The sequence below is a fragment of the Phalacrocorax carbo genome, chromosome 13, assembly GCF_963921805.1.
Source record: "Phalacrocorax carbo chromosome 13, bPhaCar2.1, whole genome shotgun sequence".
Taxonomy (NCBI): domain Eukaryota; kingdom Metazoa; phylum Chordata; class Aves; order Suliformes; family Phalacrocoracidae; genus Phalacrocorax; species Phalacrocorax carbo.
This window is the reverse complement of record NC_087525.1, coordinates 9,344,623-9,367,644: the sequence shown is the minus strand read 5'-3', so window position 1 is coordinate 9,367,644 and position 23,022 is coordinate 9,344,623. Positions and strand designations below refer to the sequence as shown.

General features: G+C 41.6%; 1 protein-coding gene across 1 annotated transcript in view; it reads right to left on the bottom strand.

Annotated features, from left to right (window-relative positions):
- The window catches only part of FAM13C (family with sequence similarity 13 member C), a 133,395-nt gene that overhangs the window by 28,523 nt on the left and 81,850 nt on the right, over positions 1 to 23,022 (bottom strand). Inside the window, exons 10-11 of the mRNA XM_064464779.1 lie at positions 15,615 to 15,736; positions 7,200 to 7,263 (exon numbers count right to left, since the gene is read on the bottom strand). Coding sequence (XP_064320849.1) covers positions 7,200 to 7,263; positions 15,615 to 15,736 — 186 coding nt within the window. The remainder of the gene's footprint in view (positions 1 to 7,199; positions 7,264 to 15,614; positions 15,737 to 23,022) is intronic.

The following is a 23,022-nucleotide window of genomic DNA, read 5'->3' as shown; positions in this document are numbered from 1 at the left end:
AGGCCCCTTTCCACAGAGCTGCTCTCCAGCCAGGTGGATCCCAGTCTGTGCTGCACTCCCAGATTATGTTTTCCCAGGTGCATGACCTTACACTTGTCCTTGTTGAACTTCATAAGGTTCTCGTTGGCCCACTCTTCCAGCCTATCCAGATCTCCCTGCAGAGCAGCTCTCCCTTCTGGAGTGTCTACTTCCCCACTCAATTTGGTGTCATCCACAAACTTCATCAGGCTACACTTGATGCCGGTATCCAGATCACTTATGAAGATGTTGAATAACATTGGGCCCAATATCGATCCCTGGGGGACCCCACTTGTGACAGGTCGCCACTTGGAGAAGGAGCTATTTACCACCACCCTTTGGGTGCGGCCTGTCAGCCAGTTCCCCACTCACTGCACAGACCACTTGTCTAGGCCATAACGCATTAATTTCTCCAGGAGGAGGCTGCAGGGGACTGTATCAAAGGCCTTGGAGAAGTCCAGGTAGACAATGTCCACCACCCGCCCCATGTCAACCAGGCAAGTCACTGTGTCATAGAAGGCCACCAGGTTTGTCAAGCACGATCTGCCTTTAGTGAAGCCACGTTGGCTTTTCCCAATCATGTGCTTCATTTGACTTGTGATGGCCCCCAGGAGGACTCGTTCCATAACTCTCCCAGGGACTGAGGTAATGCCGATGGGCCTGTAGTTACCCGGATCCTCCCTCGGGCCCTTCTCGTAGATAGGGGTAACATTTGCCTTCCTCCAGTCCTCTGGGACATCCCCCGTTCTCCACAACTTCTCGAAGATTATGGAGAGTGGCCTTGCAGTGATGTCAGCCAGCTCTCTCAACACCCTTGGGTGGATGGCGTCAGGGCCCATTGATTTGTAGGGGTCAAGCTCCTGTAGTAATTCATGTACTAACTCTTCCTTCACTGGTGCTGGGTCGGTGTTTGGATCAACCAGCAATTTTGTTCCCAAAGCCTGGGACCCAACACTGTTGGTAAAGACAGAGGTGAAGAAAGTTTTGAGGACCTCTGCCTTTTCAGCATCGTTGGTGATTGACTCTCCTTTTCTGTTTAACAGTGGCCCGATGTTTTGCTTCTTTTTCTGCTTGTGGTTGACCTACTGAAGAAACCTTTCTTCTTATTTTTGATATCTACAGCCAGTTTCAATTCAAATTGGGCTTTTGCTTTTCTAACTGCATCTCTGCATGATCTGGCAATGCCCTTGTAGTTCTCAATGGATAATCCTCCACTTATCCATCTCTGGTATGCTTCCCTTTTGGATTTGAGTAGACCCAGGAGGTCATGGATGAGCCAAAGGGGCCTCTTGGCCCACTTACTTCCCTTTCCTTTATAGGGGATAAACTGGTTTTGTCGCTTCCAATAGAGAGCTCTTGAAGAACTCCCAGCATGCACTAGCTCCTTTGTCTTCCATGGAAGCATCCCATGGAATCCCTCCCAACTGAGCCCTGAGTGAACTGAAGTTTGCTTTTCTAAAATCCAGAACCCTTGCCTTAGAGCTGACCTTCGGCATGCTCAGTAGGATAAAGAAGCAGTAAAGAGGCGGCTTGTGTTATATATTTATTTTAGAATTAAGTTCCTCTCATCTGTTGCCATGATACATTTTGACATCTCATCCTATAACTCCAGGAAAGAAGTGATTGCAAGATCAAACACTGATTTATAACGAAATGACTAAAGGTAATACTATTCTTTAAAAATATGGCATGATATAGAGCTGGTTTCTATGATCTGAGGCAGAAGATACTTTTATTATTCCCAGGCACAGGTTGCATTAACAGCCTACCACCCTCTGGCCCAGCTGCCATTTGTAAGGATAATTTACCCATCTTGACCAGCAGTGCTTCACCTTCACACCTCAGTTCCTCCAGGACTCTTGAAGGACTGGCATTTTTTTCCTTGTCACTTACTGACACTGTTTGGTCCAGTATTTTACATATATTACTCCACACTTCTGTTTCCTTTGACCTGTCTGCTGGAAAGAGTATACCAGGTGTGCAAGTGTCCCTAGTACAGGCTTTATCGGTGAAGACCAATATAACGAATTCACTCAGCCTCTCTATTTGCAGCTGTGCCACCAACCACCATAGTGCCTGTTTTACATGTCAGCCAGCCAGCAGTCCCAGTGATACCCTTCCTGGCTTCCTGCTTTTTATGTATTTAGTAGAATTCTTACCATCAGTTTGAGTTTATTTTATGAGGCAACTTTCAAAGTCTTCTTTAATCCTCCACAGGGCTTTCTTGAATAAAGACAGAATGATGGAAACCACCTCACCTTCAACAGCTTTCAAGTGGCTGTGAATTTCCCTTGTCAAGGGAAGGGTGCTGACTTGAATTGTACCTGTGGCACTGTTTTGGGAAGAGTTTTCATGACATGAGTGGCCTCATTTTCCACTGCCTCTCACTCCAGCTAGACCCAAATGAACTGGCTGTGGAATTATCACAACAGACAGGCAACATTTTACAGTCATTAATGTCATCTAGCAAAAGAAGACTATACCAGTTACAGGCCAGTGAGGACTCTGATCCTATAAGCAAATGTACCAGAAGAACATGCCAACAAGGTGAACATGGGCAAATGACTGACAAACATACCTAACTTCACAGAATGTTACTTCAAGCATTTGATGAAAAAATTCCCATGTCAAGAAAATACATTCACTTTGCATCATTATTTCCTATAATACGTTAATATTAATGGCAAGTTCAGTACAAAAGCATTCACACAGACTACATTGTTAAACATTGTATTTCAGCAATGCTTATTCTGTAATTCACCGGCTGGTCTATATTCAGTTGCTCTAAATGATATTTTTCACCCATCTGTGGAAGGTGGGTGGATGACAAATTTCCAGTCACTGCCAAATACTAAAAAAAAGTCATATAATAATAATAATAGAAATACTTCATAAGATTTCACGAATGCGCCCTTGACAGGGTTTTGATGTTGGGAGAAAAAAAGTAGCTTTGATTATTTTAATGTTACCAGGGAGATGATGAATCTGGAGTATGCCATCAATCTCATCCTACTCCTCAAACACAGCTGAGTACTGTGGTACTGCCACAGTGCACTGTACCTGAAAAGCTGCCACATATTTATGGGAACACATGTAAGAAGACATAGCTTTAAGCAAAGGTCAAGGACAAAGCTGCCCAGGTTCACCAACTCATGGGCCTAGGAGTGTCCTAGTAAATTGTAGGGAAGACCTTGCTGCCTGCCCTGCCGCATGTCCTGTCCTGCCCCTCTCAGAGGGCTGCTTGAAGTACCAGGAACGCCAGAGCAGCCAGGCTGGATCCTGCTCAGACCTCCTGCTCTGCAGCAGGAGCAGTGCAGCCCCCTGTTTCTGAAACTGCAGCCCAAGCAGAGCAGCAAGGTGCTCTGGAAGGCAACACGGACATATATCAGCAGCTGGCAGCGGGCCCTCTATCCTTGTGCTCACTAGGGGCAGGCCAACATGCCACCAACTGCGGCAAAATGAAAGGAAAGAGAAAAATTCAAGTCCGAATCCTGTCTTCATCTTCTCAAACCTTCCAAATCTTCCTGACCACTTCTAAATTCCCCCTAACTCCCCAATACTTCCCAGTTCCTGTACAGCCCTGATGTGACTGCAGACATCCTGCCACAGTGGTGGGGATGCGTACTCTTTTGCACCGCATGCATTCCGCAATACATCTAATCTGGAGGTGAACCAGCCTGTACACATGCTACTTAAAAATCTCACATGGTACAGACCTGGGCCATCTCTGCTCTTGGCCATTTAAAAGAAGTTGCAAAACATGTTAGAAGCAAATACAAACAGCTAAATTACATAGAAAGGGCAATGTTAGGTCATGGTAGGTACCATCGTAAATTTTAGTAAGCCCTTATATGGGAAACCAGTATCACTGAAGTAATTTAAGCTATGGCATATTATATCAACTAATGATCTCAGTTCAAACGCTTCAGATTTGATCCTCATTCCAGCTTTACTCTGGTGTGTAACACCAGTGTTTCTAATGCAGTAATTCCTGATCTATGCTAATGCAAGTGAAAGGACATATTAATATTTAAAACAGATCCTTAAGTTCCTTTGGAAAAATAACCATATTGTTGCCTCTTAAGAATAGTATTTTGCAAGTCTGAGAAGAAGCAATTATAATTGTCTTGGACAAAGGCTTCTTATCTCTTCTTATGTCCTCTTAAAGTAACTGACAATTCAAAGAACTTGAGCTATGCCAATTCTACCAGAAGAAGAAAAAACATCCTGCCTTATTCCACATCAAAGATAATGGACAAATAAAGGCATTTACAGGAAGTCCGAGGAAAATAGAAAGAGAGACAGTGTGGTAGTTCTCTCCTATTTTTAATTTTTGCTAATGCTTTAAGAAAACATAATCATTACAGTATCATACTCCTGCCCACTGGAGAAAACACCATACAAAAGGATTGCCTTTGGCAGAGGAAGCTCAGCCTGTAGTAAAGAAACCATCTTTACAAACAAGTAAGCCTGTAGACTGTACCGCTCTGACCGTCTCTCTTTCCATCGAATGACTACTGAAAATCAAGAGTTGAGGCCACAGGGCAAGGACTTATTGAGGTGATAGAAAACCTCTTACTTCTAGAAATAAATTCCACACACCTACACTCACACTGCTGAATCCCTCCAGAGAATGGGACACTGCCAATGAGTGGGAGTCCCCTGAAATAGCCTATAAATTTTTCCTCAGTAGGTGCCATCAGTAAATCCCTCTCCAGCTGGAGGTCCCTGCATGAGGCACATCAGCACCACGTGGCGTGTTGGTCAGCACGTCCAGGGGGCTGAGCCTGATGGGAGACAATGTCCCAAATGGAGCCTCATAGCCCTGCACTCTCCCTTATTGCACCAAGAGCTGCAACGCTGCCAAACCTGCTAATCCACCAGTGCTCACTGCATATCCACAGAGAGAGCAGATAGCTAACAATGGCCAAAAGAGAGCCACTGCTGTTAGGAATTATTTCTTTCCTTGAAAAAGCATTACTATTATCAGCATCCTTTGTTTCATCCTTGTGGACATCCTAAGGTGTGGTAAATTTAAGCACTGAGGGAAAGGGAATGGGTCTGCTGCACCCATGGACCCTGCCCAGACTCAGCCTGGAGGCTAACAGGGAGGAGGGAGGAGAAGCAAAGCCCAGACTTGGTGCTTTCTGCATGCACTGCAACCACCATGCCCTGCACGTGGTGGTTCTGAATATTAAGGAAAGCTGCACCCTGCCCGTGGGCCTGCTCCTACCCCTCCAGGACAGGAAGGCAGCTTTTCTATTATATCCAGTTTATTGGTGGATTTACTGGGTTTATGAAATCAGCTGGGGTAGGAAAGGAGAATAATCCAAGCTTTCATTATTTAGTCACCTTTGAAGTGATTCATATAGAAAAGAAACTGAGCAAATATCAACCTGTTCGATTTTTCCACTCTAAGGAAATTAATGCTTTTATATGTCACATTAGAACAGTGATATATAAAAGCATCTCTCTTGCTTTTTAATCTTGAAATTCAGGTTAAAATAAGATAGGCATATTTTATGTGAATGCAAATAAATCTCTGCAGTATCTAGTATGGCAATATTTGTGTCTTGAGGCGTGTGCCATTTTCAGTTCAGAACTTTATGGTGAACAAACAAGCAACAATAAAATATAACAAGATATGCCCTGGGTCTGCATACTGCCGGGGTGAGCAGTGAGGAGAGACATCACTCTCTTTATACCAAGAAATGAATTTATTTCCTTATGACACATGTCCGTTTGTGTTTGCAGTAGGCCTGAGATAAAATACAATCCAAGATTTTGCCAAAGAAAGCACCAGAGTGTAACCCTTGCTCACTCCCCACGAAGTAGTAGCAATTTATTTTAATTTCTGATCTAATTATCTGTTTCAATGTGTTACATGGACTTTATTTGTTATAATATTTTATCTTAATCTTTAAGGAATTCTTTGCCAGAATTTTAGATGGAAGTTTTTAAGTGGAAGCTTTAATGATTATTTGCAATGGGGCTTTTCAAAAGAAACAATATCTTAATGATTTCTGCCAGGGCCTTAATTGGCTAGGCAGAGGCTGAGTATACTCCCTTATATAGGTCATGGAGTGTGCCGTACTAGTCAGCATTGAGATTTTCAGTAGTGAGCTGCACAGCAATGACACAAATGCACAGGAAATAATTCATTGTAAGGAGAAGCTTAAGTCTGAATTCCTTTAAAAGGACACGTTATGGTTTTCTCCTAATGAAAGTCAGGCATCTATTAATAGACATAGATGTTCTCTGGCTCATTATGGAAACAAAGCCGGTTTTTGCATGGTTTGGCAGGAATGGCCTTCCCTTCCCCCCAGCCCTTTTTTCCTTCTGCTTCTGTTGTTCTGTTGTCTTGGTCTACACTTAAAAATATTATCTGTTCCTTGTTTAAGTCCAGCGTTGTTCACTGCCCTTGCAGTATGTAAGCATACTCTATGCTACTATGCAGATACCCTTGTTTGTGCGATATGCTTTATAATGTTTCCCACTCTGAGTAATTGCAAAGCTTGTTTCTGGCCTCCAGTATATAGCTGACGGTGAGAATCTAGCCCAGGCTCATCCATCGTTTGACAGGACCACACAAACAGCTTCTTTGTGCTTTAGTCTCACATCATTCTCCTGGCATAATCCCTGTGAAAACAGCTCTTGTTTCAAGTGTCATAGGTGTCATTTGGCTTTCCTTGTTTCCTCTCTTCACTCCAATCCTCCTCTCCTCCCATCTTACAAGAGTACCCTTTAGACTACACTGTACTCTTCATAGTTTATTTATGCAGGATGTAGCAACCTTGAGAACTCCTTATTTTTAAACAAAACATAACTGATAGCTGAACACATTTGAGCTGTAATATGAGGAAAAAATCAAATGTTCTTGAAAGATGGCATTTCACTCAGTCAATATTGAATATTTAATTCCTTTCTGAGCACAAAGAGAAAGCAGCTTGAAGTTGACTTAAAATATTTTTTAAATCTCTTGCTTCTGGCTTTTAAACTATTAGAGCACTCTCAATCCACGTTTATAAATTTTTCTACAACAACATGACTAGAATGATTCATTAGAAAGCTAACCTAAGATCCTCCAGAGATTAAATTATTCCAAGACCTTAGAATTAACAAAAACCAAACATTTAATTCAAAATTTGTAACATCATATTTCAATTTTTGCTTATGCTTACCTCATTTAAGCTGTTAAATTGCTCAGTTTCTTCTTCTGGTAAAGTGCATGTGTTCTGGTCTATTCTACAAAACAAAACAAAACAAGAATTTTTACTCAATAGATTGTTTATCTGTGCTGCAAATATTTCAAACTTTCCATCATGTCTGTACAAAAGCTGCAAGTTATGGGATAAAGTTGTTTTATTAAAAAAATAACAGTTGGAAGTATGGAAGCTTCATCTGTATTTTACACCTCATTCAAAACATTTTACTGGACTTTTACTGGATTTACTGAATTTACTGGAATCCTAAATAATATATTTAAACTGTGAATGAGGTCCTACAAACTATGACATTAAAATCCAGGCTCACTGTCACACAGAAAAAGTTCTACAGAAGCATGATCATCTCTGAGTATCTTGATGATCTTGGTTAAAGCCAAGAAAAAGCTCAAACATGTGTTTAAATCTAAGCACGATTTGTCTCACATGCTTTAAGTCAGAAACAAGAATTTTCCTGTATCAGAGCTGTAAAGAATAACACTTTCCATATTTACATTTGATGGTATTTCAGCTCCCAATCTTCAACTTTCTGTTTTGCAAATTTCACAAAGACCCAAGGGACTCTCATGAGGAGCTGGAAATCCTTTGAGCAAGACAGATGTCCACATTTTCTAATGAATGTCACTTTGCAGACATCAGAGGTGTCCATACCATCGGTTTTTCCTCAGTGTATCACTGCTTCTCCACATGGAAATAGGAAAGAAAGGTCCTGGACCAGCAAGGGGAAAACCTCCTCCCTCTTACTATGGCTAATAAGACAACTACACCCCATCCAGGCAGATGTGGTCATGGCCTAAGGCCTACCATCTTCAGGATTAGTTAAAATTCACTCTACCAAGGAATGAACCTGAAGCCTAAGAAGAACTTCCCATGGATTAGGTGAGCAACCTGAACGGCCTCATACCACAGCTCCGCCCTTCCCTAGAGCAAACAGAGGCTTTCCACACTCAACTTTGAAGCCTGGCATGGGTGTATCACAAGCTGATTCACAACTCAGCTGAAGCAAGAAAACTATTGCTGTCCCAGAAAATGAGATCTCTCATTGCTGATAAGGTGGCAATATTTGCTGGCCCCTGTGAGACTCGCTCACAGGCATGATCAAAACTAACACAAACCCCAGATTCCTTTGGACAAAATAATTCATATTTTTCAACCTATTGTATTCAGTCATCCCAGCAAAACCAAATAGTTTTAAAAGTCTCTAGAGACCTCAAAACCAGTACAGATGCACAGGCCTTTGTTGTAGTTCTTCATAGATCTATTAAGCATTTAAAGACTAAAATGATGGATACACCAATTTCCTTAACAAAATAGACATATTAGATTGTTCACCTTGGTGTAGCTACCACTTGCCTCCAAACAGGATCCAAGGTGTGCAATTCACGTAGGAACCAAATAAGTCATTTTGGTGGTGGTACATCTAGCACCAGAATGGGAGGCCTCACAGGCCAGCCAGCCTGCACCTCCCTCCAGTTACACGGTACATGACCAGGAGTGATTTCTGGAGGTACTTAAGCAGCAAGGTGCCTTGGCTGACTGTTGTGTAAGGTCCTAACAACCTCTCTTTGTAGCTCTCCACAGATAAATCCTTTCCGCCATCTTGCCTGAAACTGAATAGCAAATGTCTCCATAATGTGAAGAGAACAGAAGGAAAATAGAGTTACAGAAGCAAAAAGGTTAATGCCTAACAACCAATCTCTAGCTTTTAGGCAGCAGAGAGGACAGTATGGGGCAGCAGAAGAGAGTTAAAGGAAACTGAGAAAAAGCATGAGGAGAGCAAAAGTACTCATTTAATAGGAGAGAGTCAAATATTTATAGTTTGGTTTAATAACATGTAAGGAAGGACCTCTGAGGCTGCAAACAGCTGAAGAATTAATTCACAAATGAATTAAAAATATCTAGAGTGACTTATTGCATTGAACTAGAGCTAGACATAAAGGAAGGGAAGAAAAGGACACATGTCAGATTTGTACACTTCTGGTATTCATTTGGATGACTCCTTTCAGGGCACATAGCACACAGCAAATGTGAACTCTCCTTAAAAAAAGAAAACAAAGAACTAAATGCTAGCAGCAGTTCTTACATAAGAAGTTCTTACATATGAAGTTCTTACATATGAAGTTCTACACAATTCACAGCCTTATCACTCATGAGACTTGCACTCTGGAGAGTAAAATGTTTACAGCACCCCTCAAGTACCACCTCTTTCTCATTCAGGATGATCCTCTTGTCTGCTGTTTCAGGGATGCAGGAGTCTTGCATTTTACTGTTTCTTTTTCACTAAAAATACTGGAGTAAGATGTTCTTAGTTTTGCACTCTTTGGATTCTGAAGATACTGAAATCATTAAGGTGTGTAACCATTTTTGTGTGATGACCATTTACATTAACAGTCACAGATGTATGCTGAGTTGATCTTACTCTGTATAGAGAGATTTGGGGTGTGCTTTTTTGTTTTCACCAAGACTAACTGCTCTGCTAGGCAAATGCAAGTTATCTGATTGTCACCAGGCAACAAAGGGCTTACAATTTAATAGCTATGGGTTGGATCCTACTGTCATTAAATGTCAATCACAAAATATCCATTAACTTCAAAAGCAGCAGGAACAAGCCCCCATTTTCTATCTGTGCCGAGTACATTAAACTTATTTTAAGCCTTAGCTGAAATTTTGAATAATTGCAGGCAACCTTTAATTTGTATAATGTACAGAATGTAAAATAATGAAAATGGAATTCTCTCTGTGGCTATTACTCAAATATATGCTGAATCATTCTTTATAAAATATGAAAGGCCTGATCTCTAACCCTCCCTATAGACTGGTAACTCTGGCTTTGGCAGAGCATCAAACAAATGGCAAAGATGCAACCCAGTAACATGTACATTTGAGGCTTGTGGACACAACAAAAAAAAATTAAATACTAATGTTCATAACATAGCTTCTACCAGACTTCAAGGGGAAGATCAATTTGCTTGAGTAGTGAGCTGTTTAAAAAACAGACCAGAATGTGTGAATTATTGAATTACACATGATATCACTTCTAAACTTGCATAAAATTCAAATAAAAGCACACCATTTTAAAAACTAGGAAAAATGTTTAAAGATAACCTAAGCAAATTCACTTCTTATTTCACAGACTAAACCCAGAAAGGAGCATTACATTCTGTAATTTGCAAATCTCAATCCACTCCAACCCTGGATTACACCAACCCCATCCTCAGGAGACTGACATGTTTATGCACCACAGTGCCACATGCGCCCAGTGTCCTGGGCCAACTAATGCGTTAGTGCTGCCAGGATAAATCCTGGCAAGCAAACCACACACTGTGCTGTGGGATGAAACCCCTTCTCCAGATTCACTTTCAGTCTATCCTGGCCCAATACTCCTTCCCTGTCTCCAGTCTAGCACTCAGTTTTCCCCTCCCCACCGTGAGGGTGGCCTCCCAGCTTAGCTCAGAAAGGGTAGCCTCAGGACAGCATTAGAGGACTGATTCAGCCTACCCAGAGGTTGCATCACCTGAGTTCTCAGAAAGGCAGACCCCACAACCAACACATCTCTGTGCCAGGAAAACAAAAAGGTCCTTTCTGAGACTTCCACAAATAGCAAAAAGCATTATGAAATTCAAACATAGTCACCACCTTAATATCAGATTCCAGGCGAAGGTTTCAAAAGCATGCCTATGAATCCTTACAAAGCAATACAGACCTGCAACAGGCTTTTGCATTAACAAAGTGCACACTTGCAGTGAAAGAAACAACACTATTAAGGGCCCAACGCTGTTTGGATACATCCTAGGCTAGCTACTCCTTGGGCAGTCCCTGAATGCTGGAATAAGCAGCCAGACGCAAAGCCAGCATAGCAGTGCCTGTCTTATCAATCACAGCAGTTAAGTAAAGGCTGGCTGGGGACAACCACACTTGTTTTTCTTGTTACGAGCCCCATAAGGCACAGACCTTACTTGGGCTACAGTAGGATGCTTTTTTTTTTTTTTTGGCCCCTCTGTTCTTTCCCCGCCCTGCCTTTTTCTTTCTTTTTTTTTTTTTTTATTTCTTTAAGTGCATTGCAACCCAAGAGCATGTTCCGTGACTTTCCATGCCTTGACACAAGAGGTATAATTGGAACCATAAACACCAACATTTTAATATAAAGATTCCTGAAGAAACTGTTCTTTTGAACTGGTCAATGATTTCCCAGCAAAGCAAAGTTTCATCAGCAAATCTTGATTTGCTGACAGAGAGCTATTCACAGACACATACTGGTCGTGATGAATTTCTGTCAGGTCTGAGGCAGGACTCAGAGGGAACCTGGCCAAGTTTTCTCCCAGCTCTCTTGGCTGCCTGTGTGGGAATGCAGCCTCACAAGCTCTGCCTCACCCGCATGGGTCCACCATATGGCGCAGGGACATCAGCACTTCTGCAGCTTCCCTGTTCCCTCCCACGCATCCCTGAGTAGTAGCTGTTCAGCAGAAAACGTGGAAACTACGAGTCCCCACCTGAACTGCACTCTCAAAAGCTACTTGCCTTGAAAACTTAAGTACTGAAAGCCTCACTAGAGCTTCACCTCCATCATAGGAGGCACAGAAACCCTGGGAGACTGGCTAAGCCCAAGATTCAGGGCATCCCAGGACTCCCAGTATTTCAGGTTTTTCTGGACAACAGTTATAGGTCTGACAGCAACTGCCACCCTACAGCCTCTGCAACCCAGGGACCAGATGAGTCCTACTAAATGAAACCACTCCATTCCCATTTTATTTGGGGAACGGGGAAGAGGGGAAAATTGCAGGATTTTTTTTCTTTGGCAGAAAACTTAAAAAAACCCAAAGTGTAGTTCCCACACTGACTTGGAATGCAGCCTTCTCTGAAACACTGACATTCCCGCCACCCAAGAGTCCTACATTTCAGCCCCCTCTCTGTGTCACAGGTACCTGAAGAAAACACCATCCTCTATTCAGGTAACAGCATATACAGCTCTGTAATCCACATCAGTTTTGCTGATTGCCTTTGAGAAGGAAGTCAGTAAGAGCAGCTTTGTGTAATCATATGTATTGTTCCATACTGACTTCCCTATTCTCTGCTTTAAAAAGGGCAATTTTCTTTATTGTAACATTTGTTCCTGGGACCTGCATATAACTTTTATCTCCCAAAGGTGCAGATTATATTACACTCTTATCCCAACCCAATGACACCCAATGACTAGAGCAGTATTCATTGTAATCACTAGCAATGGTATTAGAAATTCATGGTCTTCTAATAAAATGTAAAGGTTTCCTTCCATGCAGATGGCATTTCGCATTCTAAATTGATGCTGAAGTTCATAAACCATGCACTAAAAATACCTCCTGAAATTTAAATCCTTGATTCACAGGTCAGGTGTAGCTTAGCCAAGAACAAGAGAGTATTCCCTCATTCTTCTGACTGTAAACCCCTTCACCAAGACTATTCTCCCATTTCCCCCAAATCCCACTAAAACTTTTCTATCACCGCTGCAGTGGTTATTGTAAAATGAAAGTACTCCCCCAAGAACCAATTAACACATATACTTATGGGTCATATTTCTGTAGATTTTTTGTCTTATATTGCCTGTTCTGTTCTCTGTCACGTATCTGTTTATGAGCATTCCTTTTTAGGTTACCCTGAATTTTGATTGTTCTACGTAACAGGGACTGTACTGAAAAGTTTTTCATATCTCAGTATTTTTTAATCCATATTCAGACAGATTAAAACTATCCTGGTTTTAGACGCCCCACACTCACTAGAACAGATTTTTTAAGAACTCTGCACGGTTCAGAGGCATTTAGATCTTTAAACTCCAATACGCCTGGTGGCAGAACTATAGCAGTCTGCAGAAACTAAATTAAAGCAGAAGGTACAACAAGCTGCACTAGAAATAATCAACCTTGCTACTTAGTATGAGACAGAAATTAATCCTTCTTTTCCTATCCTCCGCACTCACACCTGATAGACAGAAGACCCTACCCGGTGGCACCCCTGCAGCAGTGTGGCTATCTCCTTTTCTCCAAAAGAGCAGAAAGATTTTGGTCTATGAGTTAGGGATCCCAGGCAGAGGTAGTGTTTCAAAGCATTGCTAATTTTACAGTAACCTAGCAAAAACAGGGTGGAAGATAGTGAAACTCAAGCTTTATGAAGCTAGCAGATGTGTTCTGTCAAAATCTATCTATGATTGGTGCCTGCCATCAAGACTGAACGCTTAACCTTTGCCATGTCCCAGAACAGAAAGGCAGAAAACAAGGCAAAGTGTCACACCCTGGCAGCTATGTTTCACAGCCTGTTCCATGAGCCAGATCTGTGATCCTGATGCAGCAGCCAGTGACCTGCATCAGCTGAGACATGGGCACGTGAATGCTCTGGCTCTATCAAGGCTGACTGACGGCAGAGGGATGGGGCAAGATGCTGGTGACCCTTAAAAGGAGCCACCAGACACAGTGGCTCTCAAACTGAAAGTGGTAACTTTAGCATATATAATTCAAAGTCCCCTGCCCCAGCTGGGTGGTGGGAATGTTTTTTCCAAGGACAGCTAAGACAAAGTAAAGTGTGTGTATGAGGCATGGGGCCATATGTTAATGCTCGTTTACTCCATGTTTCAAGTTCCTTTACTCCTTTGGGAGTAAAGTCACCTCTATTTTGTTGTAATATAACAAAACTAAGACATGGCCAGAGCTGAGATTTTATCACTATCATTTCACAGCTCTTGACATGGTAAATCCAGGTACCATTATTTAACAAATTTAGTACTTGTGGACAGCAGGCTTCCTAAGGAGCTACCCTGGTGTTAAACAGGAATAAATAATGCAGTGAAAAATGTTTAATACCAGGCAAACTAAACAGGCCAAACTGTTGAAGTGGACAGAGGAACTTTGCTGTGGTTACTGTTTTATTCATGCACACTCTACTCTAGTTCTTATCTTTAAAGTCCATGTTTCTTCCATCAAAACTAACCAATGTTATTTCATTATCTACCCGTACACAGACCTCCTACCAACAGAGCCACTAGGTAGCTCTAACTCTTTGATACCAAACTCACTGTGCTCTTCTTTACAAAATATCCATGTGACTTTTCCTAGCATAAAGAATGCCAGAAAAAGAGAAGGCAGGCTTCCTAGGCTGGGGCTAATTAGAAACACTTTCTGAGATTCAGGACTTTTCAGTGTCTCAACTGCAGATACAAGCATTGGAGGGTGAAAGCAGTTCTTTGTGAAAGCTAATTAAATGCTTCCTTTGGGAGCACAAATTAATATCATTTACAATGTTGCCATCTAAAAGCTGCGGTGAAGGCAAGAAGTTAATTTCACTTAAGGCACTAAACTGCCATTGGATGGCAACTGTCACTACTAACCTAGTCCTGACTTGAAACAGACCTTGGAGGCAATGAGCTCTGTATGTCAACTACCCATGCCATGACCCACTGAGCATCCCAGGGATGTACAGCTGCTGCTCCAGTCCCTCCAAAGAGAGCCAGAGCCTCTGCCACACAGCGCCAAGGCTGTCATGCACCTTGAGGCAGAGAAGAGAGAGCAGAGACCTGGCTCACCTGCCTGAAACTCTACATGCACAGCAAAGCCAGACCAGCACCTGAGCATGAGAAATTTGTAAAGTAGTGCCCAAAACCTGGTGGCTGTGAAGAGCATGATCTTACACAGTCCAAGCCTGTCAGTAAGAGCTAAATCTTACTCTTAGGACACACCATCCCTGATAGATTGGGTCAGCTGGGTGAGTTGAAACCCCATATCTAGCGTTTTGCACAGCCATTAAGGATTGGAGGAGGAACTGTGACTTGCAATAGATACCAGAGCTGAGTTACTCCATGAGTAACAGGAGTTACCTGCCATCAAGATTCAGCTAATGCCTGACCCGAACACCCCATACCCTTCACAGCACTGGAACAAGCACAGTTAAACAGCACCTTGGGTCTAAACTGTACGTAAATGCATACCTATGCTAAAATCAGGTGTGCGGATTCCCAATCACAGAATCACAGGTTGGAAGGGACCTCAGGGATCATCTAGCATTCCCATTTCTCAGAGAGAATACAACTGTGACAAATACTGAGGCAAGTCAGCACAGGGAGGAAAGGAAAAAGAGTGCCAAGATATTTTTGAAACTTGGCAGAGAGGAATTGAAGTTTCTGAACTAAGGATGTTCTTCCTGCTTGAAATACAAGGGTCTTAAAGAATGATGACATCAGCATTATCATCTTCATCCCTTTCACTTTCTCCAAACAGTTCTAGGTTATTAATACAGTATACAACTGCCAATAGGAGACAGGAGCCTGAATATTTGATACAAAAGGCAGCAAATGAATTAGCCTTTCCTACAGTTAATCAGAAGTGAAATGCGCTGTCTTATCCCAAGGCTTACCTTGGTTGAAATCTCACGACTGCTTCCTGGCATCTGAAAGCCATGTTCTGTGCATTGTCATCACCTGAGGATCCAGCCTTCTCCTGCCACTCTGAGAGGCCTGGTATTGTGCTTTCCAGCTCCTGCACAAGGCAAAAAAAAAAAACCCCAGAGTTGAATGCCCCATCAGTACCAATCAGGCCTAGCTGAATATTTTGCTAAGAAAAAAATAGCTCCATGAGACAGGATGCTGATTGTGGTTCTTTATTATTTTTTTGGCAATAATTTGGAAACAACTGGAAAGCACAGACTAGAAAAGGTTCTGAACAAAGTAGTATCTTCTTCTACTGTAAAACATTTTTTGAAACTAAAGCAGACTGTAACCCATTTTCTGTTTATTAGTTAGATAACAGATGTCAGCTTCTGAGAGAAAAGGTGCTACGCAGAGTTCAATATTTTTTTTCTTATATATACTTTCATATTTCATTTGAAATTATTTACTCACATGTCAGTAATATTTTATTACTTGAGCATCATCAGAAAAATTTTGGCTGACAAAAGCAAATGCGGTTCACTTAAATAAGATTTGTAAGGTTTAACCAGCTTCCTTCTTCCTTTTGCTCTTTCCCTTCCCTAGCATACACATATCTTTATGAACAGGGTATTACTGCAGGAGGAGTGAAAGGCAGTGAGGACAAACAAGTCACATCAGCCAACGTGCCACACACAAAATTAAAACAAAGCCAATTTAGTCCAACAAATTGAGGAAGGGAGTAGCAATTAGAAAGGTATGCATTTTACTCCAAGCTTTCAAAAACCAGTTGTAGGGCTGTGACAAGATGTGTTCAGCACTTCTTAACTTCCTTACCTATAAAATGGGTTATATCATCTCCCTTGCATTGCAAAGGGGTAATTAATTAATCTTGTTTAGAGATATACTGTATTTAAACAAAAATAAATTACACTTGTATAAAATTGTCAACTTTATACAATTTTTAAACTTAAGAATGTTGTCCAAATGGTCTCCTCTCAGGAGAAATATTCACTGCCCACTTCTCAAAATTAATGATGAATGACTAAGGCCTTGATCATGGGGGGAGGGGGGAATCTGATCACTGGCATTTTACTTCCTCTCCCTGATGACATTTTAACTATCGGATATTTGTTGGATAAGTGAACATTCATTTCTCCTACTTAGTCTATGACATGAGTCTAAAGAGAGTGTTGAAATCTATTGCTACAGAGTCAGCTGTCACCGTCGTGATGGGAGGCACCCAGGAGGAAGCAGCCATGCATTAACTCTCACACACACGTCCATCTGTGGGGTATGTCCGCACTGCATTTATGAAGTGTAGGTCTGCCCTGGGGCTGCAAGTACCTTCCCTGCCAGTTGGAGAGACCTGTGCTAACATTAAATTAGTTTGCTTTGGTATCAGCCACTGCAGTAGGACTGACCCAGCAGAGGCTAATCGAGCTTTCCATCCATACTTACTACGGACAAGGGGCAAATTTCCAAAACAGACCTCCAAAACAGAGACTGTCTTTTTCAGACTAGATGTTATGAAGCTCTGGTGCTGTCAGGGCAAAAGGAGTGAAAGCTTTGTTCAACTGACTAGCGTTGCTCTTGCTTTTGTTACCCTTTCTCCTTCAGAGCCTTCCAGAGAAGACGTCTCCCCCTCTCCCCATGTCTGTCTAACACAGTTGAGCATTGAATGAATTATATTCTACCCAAAAATGGTAATAACGATTCAGGTTACAAATGGACAGCAGTTTTCTGCAACTGCTCTAGTTTTTCCATTACTATCTTAACATTACTTTCCCCTACTTATATAAAAGTGATCACGTGCTCTTGGGGAGTAAACAGGTCAACACAACAGTTTTCATTAAAGTTGAAGGTAGAAGTAGATTGAACCAGCTTATTTTATTTGCTCAGAAATCTTCAGTGGTTTGATGGTCTCCAGGTAGAACAGGCATTTTCCTCATCCATGCTTAGAATCTCTTGTAGGGACCGGATTACATTTTGCTAGGTATCAGACATGACAGAAAGTAGAAAGAATAACACTATATTCTCTAAAAAAAAAAAAATCTAACTTCTATATTGGCATCAGCAAAGCTGAAATAAAGGATTCTGCATCATCACTGTGTTGCATACTGAAAATATTCTTTCTCAAAGAGACACATAGGAAGACTACAAATCAGATCTCAGAAAAACCTCTGGAACTGAAACTGGAAATTTGTATTATTTATAAATCTGAGGGATGTATACTGGGGGATAGAGGGGAGAGGTCAGGACACTGGAGTTCAGGAGATGACTTTCTTATGTCTGTAGTAGCATCATTAGGGGAGATTTCTAGTTAGGATTTGAATCCCACTTTTTACGCCCTCATATGACTATATGGAGATTGAGGATACAATAAAATACCAAAAGAGGTAACAGCCATTGACTTATACTAGTCTAGAGATCTTGCAACATCCTCAACATTTATGCTTAGATGTGCTTAACTTCAGAAGTTGACCACAAAACCTGTTACTGCAGGTAAAAAGAAAACAAATACCCCTCTCCAATATCAGCAAAAAAACCCACAGCAATTCAAGACATTTTCTGCTAAATGAAAGCGAAAGATGAGGACAAGAATATATGATAGATGTAAGTGCTCACTTGCAGGTCTGGTGTTTGAAGACTTGGGTGGGTTTTGGTTGTTTTTTTCTTTTTTTTTTTTTCTTTTTTCTTTGTTGTTGTTGTTCCTAAGTTATGTCATTAGGATGTTAAAGAGCAACCCTAGGGAAACACTCTTGATGGGACCTCTATTTCTTAAGAACAGTGAAACCCATTCCTGATGTGTCAAAGGCATTCAACAGTACAGTGCTGTCTTCTATCACATTTTTGTTTCTTGTTCACTACCAAAAGTGAAGCTGCTACAATGAGCCTGCATCTGGAAACCAGTCTGTGAAAAGGGAAATCTCCAGGTATTGCCGAGAAGACTTATTGCTGCATAATCACTACCATGACATTTGCTTTGTACAGAAAATAATATGTGGGTTTGGAAGCAGCCAAAAATTACCATCATGGATACACATGTTGAGATAAATCAGCTTCTGTTTCACAAAGTTAAATTTTTTTTAAAATCTATTTTCCTTAAAAAAAATCACAGGGTGTCAAAACCCATCTCTGACCGAGCATCTGTATTACAGTACAGGTATACAAACTTTTGATGTGTTTATGCAGCAGCTTTATCTGCTCTTGAACTCCTCAAAGTGTCTTGCACCCTTCATACGCTTTATCCAACACACAAAGACTTCAGTCTCTCTTTGAATGCAAGCGCCATGAAAATACCACACCAGCATTTGGGTTCGCAGCCCTGGCATACCTCATGGTGCTGTGTCAGTACGGAAACTGGCCAGGACTGAAGTCCTGAGCAGAAGTGCTTCCTACCCCTCCTGAAAATGCCAGTCCACACAAGAAAATAAGCAGGTTCAGCTGATGGACAGTGAATTGAACAGATTTAATCCATGATGGGAGGTATGGTTTAAACATAGAGTACACCTGAAAACTGAAGTGGAATTTGCAGACTACCTGATACATTCATGGGTTTGGGTGGCGAATGCTTTAATATTGGGGCTGTTGTTTTGATTCCAGTACATTTAAAACCACAATTTTAATGTCAAATTACTGGAAGTTCTTTGAAAGCCATGCAATTTGCTCATTTAATTTATACTCAAAATACAAAATTTCATACAGCAGTTTTCAGTATTCCCATTTCTAGGCACTGATTGTCAAGCCACCATTTCATTTTTATAGTCATTTACCTTGATAATATGACTTTAAAACTGAACTTTTACTGTCTCTATCTATTAGCTAGCATATTTAGTGTCACTTTATAAGTATGTCTCAGAATCAATAAGGAATTTGAGGATGACTCATTTAAAAATCTATATTCATGACTGTGCATCAAGGGTGAGTGACAGGAGAAAGGATTAGACATGGAAAGCAGACTTTCCATTCCTCACCGCCTGTTCTCACACTGACTTCCCAGAGTATGTTCTGGCATACGTTTCCTCACCTCTTGAAGTCAAATAAATTCTAATTAATTTGATTTTCTATAGATTAACATTGCAGAATTGCTAAAGAAGCTCGTGAAACCATAGGAAGGATGAAACCAAGTAGCTGGAGTACAGCGCTATAATCACATTCCAGCAGCCCACCTCTCTTCCCATGCTTTGGAAAGGTTACAGCTGCCCCCATACCCAGCTCCTGTCCCCAAAGAGATAACCAAGGTACAGCTTTACTCTAGAGACATTTTATCAGCTGATAGATGGTCAAGTGAAGTCACTTGGTACTGCACTTCTGTTAGACTTGGTCCTGTTAATCATCACTATAAATGTAATAACCTTTTCTTCATCAAGACCTAGGGTACAAAACTACAGTACTACACTAGCTTCAAAAAAATCAGAGGCACAGGAATCACACTTCAGCAGACTGAGAGCCTTGTGAAGATCAAAATCCCCAAGTTGGACATCTTTCCTCTACTTGAACACGGAGGTCTGTTCCCTCTCAGGGGCCTTTCTACAAGGGAAATCCCCTGGATTCCCACTAGTAGAAAGGCACATAAAATTGGTTCCCATCTAAACAGACTTTAATCCTTCCAACACATGCAACAAACTTATTTATCTCCCAATAGCTTATTCTGATCTTAAAGGGACAATTTTCTAAAAAAGCAACTCATGGGCTTATAACACATAGAAGCGAGTAGCAAACATTTCCTTGGTTTATCAGAGCAACACCTTTAAGAGGTACTGTCACTGCAATATTGTCACTGTTCCTTTCTGATGCCACAGAGAAGTCAGTCTGGGGAAGTGAGGAAGCTGTTGAAAAAGCACTCTTTCTATAAACTCAGGAAAATGAAGATGAACAGTTTCATCATCATGCTTTTCTTTCATGAATGCATGTACTCAGATATTGCTGTTCGTCAGCTCAACATCAGCTGCTTGTAAGTACAGTTATCTCATTGAGTGGCTTGGTGGCAAGGTGTTTCACAGTGTTTCAAAGCACCAGTCTGGCCCACTTTTCCAGATAATAACAACATGCAATATACATATAAACAACAGCCACTAGAAACAACACAGCAGCACTTTGCTTTCAGCGGTAAAATGGTGAGAAGCAGTTCCTACCCATTCATGACTAGAGCAGCCAGACAGCTGCAATAGAGTTTGGGAGGTCATAACACATCAAGGATCCCAATGAGAACCCACTCACAGAAACAAACCCTTCGCAGAGCACTTTTGCAAGCAGAGCCTCATTTTTCATAGGCACATTTAACAAAGCCAGGAGCCAGATACTTATTTCTTTAAGAACAAAAGCACCTGAGGTAGCTGAAGATGCAGCGAGGCAAGCACTCAGGGTCAAGGAGCATGCACATCCTTACCACTGAGAATGAAGGCTATGCAAAATGAAGGGCTTGGTAGATGCTTTCTCCAAAACAGCTTCCTTCTGCAAACTGTTCCAAGAAGTCCTTGGACTTGCTGTCCTCTACAGCAAGCACCACTGAACTCAGTGGAGATACAGGATAGCCATTGAAAAGACTTCCACAGCACTAGGATACAAGTTCCTCTGGGAGTAAGTGGAGTTCCTGTTACGGAGGGTTGTTTGCTTTGTGTTTGTGTTTTATATTACACTCAAAGCTGCACAATAGCTCTCATTCCTTGAGTACTCCCATCAAATCAAAGGTGATATAAAATAGTGCCTACACATCCTACCTCTTCCAGTATGCCAGTGGTGGGAGCAATGGGTAGCAGGGGCAGTCCAGGACCACTTTTGTCTTTCCTAATTCAAGCCCTTGAGTCATGTGACACTTATCTGCCTGATACCATTTTTCCTTCCAGAGGCTGCATATCAAGGTTGCACTGGTATTCTATGGCAGTCTAATTATATACTTGAAAAGTTTCCCATGAAAGAATATCAACATTTTCAGTTAACCTCTTCAGGCCACGTGAAATACCATAAAGCAGGAACTCTGTGCTGTGTTCACTTTCATTGGGTGAGAGACACAGGGATGGCATACACAGGGAGCAGGCAGACAGGAGACTCGGAAGTAGCTGAAAGAGCAAGAGATGGCCTATGAGACAGATCTAGTCCTGTTTATGACTCTTCTTCCTGATACGCCTCCACTTGCTCTTCATAGGGCAAAATTTCCTATCGTTTTTCTTATCTCCCGATAAACATGCACATCTCATCTCCCTGCAGCCTAAACAACATTTCCTAGTAATGCAATACAGTTACAAAAAACCCAGCAGTTATTACCTCATCTCAGGGATGAACTCCAGCAAAAACATGCAAGAAGATTAGGGCAAGAGTTGACACTAATATTCTGAAAGAGACTATGATAATACCATTGGGATGCCACCTGCTTTTACTTTTTCCTCTGGGATTCAGAAGAATATTCCTCACTTAGGAGGTAAGACATGCCATCCAAAATTATGAACTCCCATTCTAAACTTTAAAAAATGAACCAAAATCATTCGTGGTCTACAATGGCTTCAAAGCATTTCAGAAAGCACTCCGCAAATTTCTATTCACAAACAAGAAGGGAGGAGAGACAGAAAATAACCAAATATATTATACATCAAAGGAGAGATGCAAACACAGACATCTCTTGGGCCTTGTCCCTACCACAGGCCAGCAATCTACCAACATTAACGTCAACTATCTTGGTTATGAGAATATTTCTAGCTGAGGGGTTGAACCTGGACCAGAGCTCTATCCCTTACACTGCACATGAAACCCAACTTGGGAAGCACTGGGGGAGAGCTGAGGCACTTCCAGCAGCTGCTGGGAGGTGGTAACTCTGGAGTCTACATAGCAATGTACCTCCACAGGCAGCAGCAGAAGTGCTGTTCATTTCTAGTCTTTCTTCACTTCTAGTCGTCTTTTATCGCCTTTAAAAAAGTTACAGTTCTGCTCCCCTCAGCTCAACCTGGGGAAGCCTATAGACAAGAGCAGAGGTACCAGAATCTGTGTTGGAATAGATTATTATTTAAAGATGAGAAAAACCCAGAAAGTTAAAGGGAAAGTAGAAAATCTCTCCATTTGCAGCCAAAATACCAGTGCAAGAGATCCTCAATCAAATATACAAAGAGAAAAAGTCTAATCAAGTGCTGCAGCTACCAAGATTTTTACATCTGGTGCAAGCAGTCACAGGAAGTCTAAAGAGATATTTGCACATCTTCAGCTATGCTGTCCACTTGCTTCTGATAGCAGTTGCAAGAGCTATCAACACACCCCTCTCCGCAGTTCCCTGGCTGAAAGAAATTGCCTGTCATTACAGGAGGGTTCCGGGACTCCAGGTCCCTGAGAATCACGGTGGATTATTGTGGAGTCTCAGTCACATCAGGGATTACCAGGGTCCCACTTTGCATTTCAAAAGCTATATTT